The sequence below is a fragment of the Drosophila grimshawi genome, unplaced genomic scaffold (genome assembly GCF_018153295.1).
Source record: "Drosophila grimshawi isolate 15287-2541.00 unplaced genomic scaffold, ASM1815329v1 contig_311, whole genome shotgun sequence".
NCBI lineage: Eukaryota > Metazoa > Arthropoda > Insecta > Diptera > Drosophilidae > Drosophila > Drosophila grimshawi.
In genome coordinates this window covers 24,184,424-24,191,171 of record NW_025063098.1, presented here as the reverse complement: position 1 = coordinate 24,191,171, position 6,748 = coordinate 24,184,424, and the positions used below count along the sequence as shown (strand labels likewise).

Here is a 6,748-nt window from a genome sequence, read left to right as displayed (position 1 = left end):
ATAGATTAATTTTGAAGGTTAGACGCGGGATTAGACGGATTTTATGAAATGCCAAACTATTTTTAGATTTAAAAAAAAAGAGGAATATTCAAGCAGTTGCTAAATGGATCATCAGCTAAATATGGTTTCATATATACAATTTATGGTGAATTTTCAAATCAAATTTCTCATTCATAGATAATAATAATAATTTGCAAAGATCACAATTACAAAAAATTAAATGTATTCCCTATAAGCTAGACTATACAAATAATAAAAATAGCTATAGCTATTGTTTACGTGAGGAAGATCATATTCTGTGCACAATCTGGTTCGATCTGTACATCATAGAAAGACGCAACATTGACACACTTTGGGTGGTCTTGGCGCTGACTTAATTTTGGCAGAGCCGCAAAGTCGGCGACCAAACCCAAAACGTCAGACAGAGTAATCGATGGAACGTGTGACGACTACATCGACCATTACATGCATTTCCAAGTGGCCCCCACAGACAGAAGAGGAGAGAGAGGGAGTGGAGCGGTGGTCGACCAGACCTGCGCCAACACCTGTTGCCCATTGCCATGGCAAAAACAAGAAAAAAAAATGAAAAAAAAAAAAATAGCGAAAGGGCGCTGGGGGCCAATGCGCTGCATCATTTGCGAATTCAATTTCAAGTTTTTGGCAACGTTTCAAAAAGAGCGTCGTCGACTGCAAGAGAACGCTATCCATTGAAGGCGCCGTCAAATATTACAAGCGACCGGCATTAAAGTGCGCACATTTTTTTGTATTTATTAAGTTATTGCACACAGCAACAGACTGTGAGTGAGAGAGATGGTCGGAGAGGGGGGTAGGAGAGTTTGAAGAATAATATAATATACTCAGACAACTCGGCCTGTCAGCTCATTCATAGATTAATTTTGGCAATTTATAGCCGCACTACGATAATTTTGAGTAACTGCAGCATGGAACATGGAACATGGAGACCGGCCCCTTGACGCCAGCAACATCGCCAGTCGCCAGTGAATTATGCAATGAGACAGCCAAAAATATGTACGAGGCGCCATCAAATGCCAGAGACAAAATAATATGTTTATGAATACACTCGCATTAACTGAGTTCGATCGGTTCAAGTGTTTGAGAAATACATTTCAATGAAACTGACATGAGCGAAAGTATCTTTGAAGCTTATGGAACTCTTTTTATAAGGATCTATGACTAAAGTTTCCAAAAAGTTAGAGTGAGGAGTTAATCAATAAGATCTCATTTATCATCAATATGTCTGGTGTATTTCAGAAAAATTCAATTATGAAGATGAAACATGTAATGCTCTCAATCGGCGAATATTTCAGGTGTCTTAAATTTATTTTAAAACAATTTATGCAATGGAATTTTGATATTTTAATGCGCTATATATATGCCTTATTTTTTAAAGTGTATTACATTTTCGAAGTCAACTCCTTCTAACTTCGCAACTAGCCGTTTTATTGCATTTTCGTGTTGGCAGCTCGTATCTGGCAGATACACTTATGAATGCATTCGCGCCACTCGCCTATGACAACTATTCACACTCGACTGGAGGTAATTATTAATTAAATGCTGCACTTGTTGGGGGTCTGCTGCATATCGACTTCTCTAAATATATCTCTCTCTATATGTATATGGGACTGAATGACTCACCTGTTCCATTGCTGCCAAACCAAAGGGCCACAAGGTCCTCACTTGGCGGCGTGTGATGATAATGATTGCCGTACAGATACGGATTCGGGTAGTCCAGCAATACGCGACGCGATGCAGGCGATGTTGTCTCAGCTGTTAGGAAAAGTAATCTATGAGTATTGCATTTCAATACAACAATAGTCACACTCAGAAAAAAATCTGCTCAAGTTTCTATGAAAATTCAGCTAAGTTTCTATTATTTTAGTCAGTGAAACCTATTTAATAAGAAGCCTTCCTAAATTATGAATTTGGAAAAAGAGTTTCATAAAATCATAAATTTGAGTTCTATCGGAAATAAGATTGTTCAAAATATGAAGTACTTAAAAGAAAAAGCCTATTTTAATAGATCACTCTCGCTGCTCAAATCTTTGTTATTTTATATTCTTTTCAACAAAAAAAGAAAATGAGATTTTTAAGTGTTTTATATTTTTGCTAATATTCCTATTATATGCCAATTGATTTTAGTTTTGTGGCAATTTTTGAACTCAAGACCATAATTATTTCCGAGTTCTTTCACACATCGAAGGGTTGAACTTACCCTGCGCTAATTGGGCGGCATACTCCGATGCTTTTTGTAGATTGATGCGCGGTCGTGGTTTAGAGAGTTGTTGTTGTTGTTGTTGTTGCTGTTGCTGGTGTTGTTGTAGCTGTTGCTGCTCTTGGGAAGGATTAGCAACGTTCTGGTTAGCTGCCGCTGCGGCGGCCGCTGACGAATCCAGCAATAGTTGCTGCACTTGTAAAATGTCCACGTACTCGTCCAATTCCTCCTTGCCTGTAGCTTGGGGTAGATGCTGCAAATAACTTGTAGCAGGCTGAGCAGCTGCAGCAGCAATGTTATTGTTGCTATTGTAGTAGCTGAAAGTGGGCGCAACGCCGGGCGCTGCAAGTGGCGGTGGGGGTTGTGCAGCAAACTGCAAAGGATTGCGGCTCACTGGCGTTGTGGGCGTATTTAGTGAATCTTGTGCAACAGTTGATGTGGTGGCCACAAGACTCAATCCAGGCGCTGATTCTAATGCTGTGGATGGGGCTGCTGCCGCTGTGTGCAAGGGTGGAGGCGGTGAAGGCGTGGCTGTGCTTGTGATCGTCCCGGGTGTGGAATGCTGCTGGCTGCTTATCAGTTCATTCTGCCGCCTCATTGTCAGCAACATTTTTATGACTTCTGTACGCGTTGTTATCGAGCGAAAATGAAAATCTTGTTGAAATGAAAATGCAACCGAACGAAAAAGAAAAACAAAAATGCATCAGCACAGTTGACTCCATTGGTTTTGTTTTAGCTTCGGAATTTATACATCTTGCTTTAAGATTTACACATATTTCAGGGGCTTAAGTTAAACTTGTTTTGATTGACATTTCACATTTGTGATTGAATTTTTCACACGATTTTTGCACTTGTCATTAAATCAGTCTTTAAGTGGTGATTTTTTCTTGATATTATGTTAATTAACTGAATAATTATTGCGGAGATCTGTAAGTGAAAAGAGAAAAACTTGTTAGCAATTTCATTTGTTTAGGTCCTAAAACCTGTTGCTTGCTGACCCTATCCGTTATATATACTAGTATATTTTGAAATGAGCAAGCTTTTGAATTGACAGTTGGTTACAAATAATCCTTTTACTAAATCTATTACATATTCATTAAATAGAAATTATATTGTATTCATCTAATAATAGTTTCACCTTTTGTTATTACCTTTTCTATATCTTTCTTCAAGTTTGGTTTTCATACAAATATCATCTATAAATACATCAAAAAACTTTTGGACTTTAATCTCTAGATTCTCTAAATAATTTATTAATTTTTAAAAATATATATATTTGTTTTCACTAAAAAATTGACCATCCAAAATTGTAAATACGAAGAAAATTAAGATAAATTGTTCTCAATAAATATGTTTATTCAAAAACTGTCGCGCAATTTGTAGAAATTCCGACGGATATTTTTTGTATTTTTTTTATATTTTTTCATTTATATTTTTTATTTAACATTCGAACATAAAAACTCTTTGGCACAAAAACTATTTTTATCAAATCATTATTGCGATATGCATTTTTTGTTTCTATTGAAAATTTCTTTTCAAGTTTTATGAATTTTGCGTTGCGTTCGCAAAATTGTTGTTAATTTTGAAATGATTGACGGCGTCGCGGGTGGCAAAGTGAAATCGAAAGCAGCCGAGACGAGCTGCTGAGCCGTCAATGCGCTACTGGCGTGCGAGCAGTGAAAATTGAAAATGAAAATGGAAAACTCGACATCGGTGAAAAATCGTATCAGCTGCAACAACAACAACAACAACAACAGTGACAGCAGAGGCAGAAGCGGCAAGTCGGGTGCGTTGGCGTCAACATCGGAAACGAAACGAAATTCCCGAAAAGCGTCTGCTTCGTCATCAACAAGAGCAACAGCAAAGGCAGCAACAACAACATTATGAAAAGTTGTATCAATGTAATTGTTATTTTGTGTTTCGTTATATTATCACATATTACGCTTTTTTTTTTTGTATGTATTTTCTTTAATGCTCTATGTATGTTCGTGCACCTCTCGGCTGCTCCTATACGGTGGATACTCGCATTTTGGATGCGAGAGTTATGAGATGAGATGAGAGTGAAAACCGGCATTCTCGATTTGTTGTTGGAATAGGCGCACATCGGCGGCAGCTCCTGTCGAAGCAGCCAGCGTGTGGGTTGAGAGAGATAAAGCCAGATAGACAGAGAGGGAGAGAGAGAGAGAGAGAGAGAGACAGTAAAAGTGAATGAGAAAGAGAGAAAGAGAGAGAGAGACAGTAAAAGTGAATGAGAAAGAGAGAGAGAGTATGAGTTCGACTGTGAAGTGGCCTAACAAATTGTCAACGTATTTGAGTCATTAATTAACTGATGTGCTCTCTATCTAAACGATTCCTTTAGCTACGTAATAATTGGCAAATATATAGATATTCATATAGCGTCATACGTTGCTTATCATATAAGCAATTGCTTTCACTTTTCGTGCTACTTGAAACAACTATTGATAATTGCCAATTAATGTGCTGAATGACGTATATGTTGGGCTCATGCTGCGTATGCGTAATGTTTGATGTTAAGCATACGCTAATTAGCAACAGGTCGAATTGTAAAATATGCTGAGTGCAGGATATTAACAGGTTTTTGTTTGAACTTGCACTTGTTCTTTTTTTCTTATAAATATACATAATTCGAATTTGATTTTATTAAATATTTTTGTAGTAAGGTAATTGCAAGCAAAACAAAGGTAATACATTTTTTGTTGATAATAATAAGTTTTTATTTCAGACATCTTCATGACATTTACAATTTCTGAAGATCATTCAAAGTTTCTTTACAAATTCCCTGAAGTAGCATAAAAATTGCTCTGTGATTGAAAAGCTCTTGACTTTTTACATTTTGATGAATGTTTGGATATTTAGAATTTGCCCTTTTGGGATGCTGAATTCTACGAATTGCAAAAGCTTTATATGTGAATTTTCGACCCTGGAATATGTTAAATGTTAACACCCACAACAAGGACCAGACCAATAACAGCTAAGGCAATGGCAACAACAGCAATTAGAGTTGCAGGAAATGCCGGAAAAACAGCAATAAACTGGAAGTCCCACATCCCATTTGACATTTAAAGGTCAAAGTTGAGCATCAATCAAAGCGCTTCAAGAATGGGATATTAGGCGGCCAAACAAAAGCAGCAACTACGCCCCATAAGTAACAGCAACAATATCATTTCACATTTTAATAATCGCATGAGCAGGCAACAATATGGCAACTGCCAGCCATTGAAAAGAGAAATGGGAGAGTGAGAGTGAGAGCGATATGGTGAGAGAAAGAGAGAGAATAGAGAAACAATAAACGAATCAACCAAAATATTGCAACATTAAGGATAACAGAAGAAGTACATTTTTCAGACTGGCATTTCAACTTGTTGATTCGTGCCAGTTGGCATTTCGCTTCCCAACTGTGTGGGGGTCTATTTGTATGGCAAGAACCTACTGCCTGACTAAACTGAGTGTGGGCGTTGCAAAATATTTTGTTTTTGTTTTAAAAGGAATTTCACTCGAAATGCTTTCCCTTCTCCAGAATGTCGGAGGCGGACTACGAAAATGCCTTGTCTATGTACGAATATACATATGCTAATAGATGCGATTAAACGCCCACAATGCCAAAGCATAATTGAGCAGTGTCCCTAGATACAATAGAATAATAAGGTTATTAGCTAGTTACCCTATAAAGTGATTTACAACTGTCTGCCAAGTACCCTGTAAGCATGAGCAATCGGTGGTGAGGCTAATACCACAACTATACTTATATCAATTCATATCAAAACTCCAGCAATCTTTTTAGTCAGCACTTAATTGTAGAACATATATATATATATATTTATTGAAGTTATGAATCGATACATACTTTAAGTATAATCTACCAACTAATTATAAGTAGTCCATTCCTGATGACCTATGAAAATGGTTATGGTTGCCTAGGAAACAACGCCGTTTGCCTGAAGATAGCAAAAACAGCCAAGAGAGTTCTTCACTCCAGAGTGCCTGACTGGCGGATACCCGTTAGCAAAATCTACGGTATCTTAACACATATTTGTACTTGGATTATTGGCTAATAGAACTACTTATTGACAAAAATAAATGAAATTATCGACTGTTTAGGAATAAAGATTTAAAGCAACGCTCGTAATTTTGCATTATAAAATCTAAAATAAGTTTATTTAGATTACTAAAGAACAACTCGACTGTTTACTATTTGTATATACCCTGGGCTATAGAAAACGACATCGTCTGCCTGTTGCATCTACACATTAAACGCAACAGTTTATATATAGTATAGTAGGAATCAAAGAGCACAGAGAACTGAGCTATAAATTTGTATGAAAGAGCTGAGCCAGCATTACCAGGATATTTGTGAATGCCGATGGCGCTTTGCCCTTTGCGGTTAGCTGCCTGCTTGCCTGCCTGCCTGCCTGGCTGCCTGAAATGTGTGTGTGTGTGTGGGTGTGTGTTGCTATGACAGCAACTGGATGCTAAGTGGGAAGTTAGTTGTATCTG

The 6,748-nt window shown here is 37.3% G+C and overlaps 1 protein-coding gene across 1 annotated transcript; it reads right to left on the bottom strand.

Annotated features, from left to right (window-relative positions):
* Positions 1-1,627: 1,627 nt before the first annotated feature.
* Positions 1,628-2,852, bottom strand: LOC6568137 (general transcriptional corepressor CYC8-like). The gene is made up of 2 exons (XM_032740672.1): positions 2,234-2,852; positions 1,628-1,788 (listed from the first exon to the last, which is right to left on the bottom strand). Exons 1-2 carry the CDS (start codon positions 2,841-2,843, stop codon positions 1,628-1,630), a joined length of 771 nt encoding a protein of 256 aa, XP_032596563.1. The 5' UTR covers positions 2,844-2,852.
* Between the last annotated feature and the right edge of the window lie 3,896 nt (positions 2,853-6,748).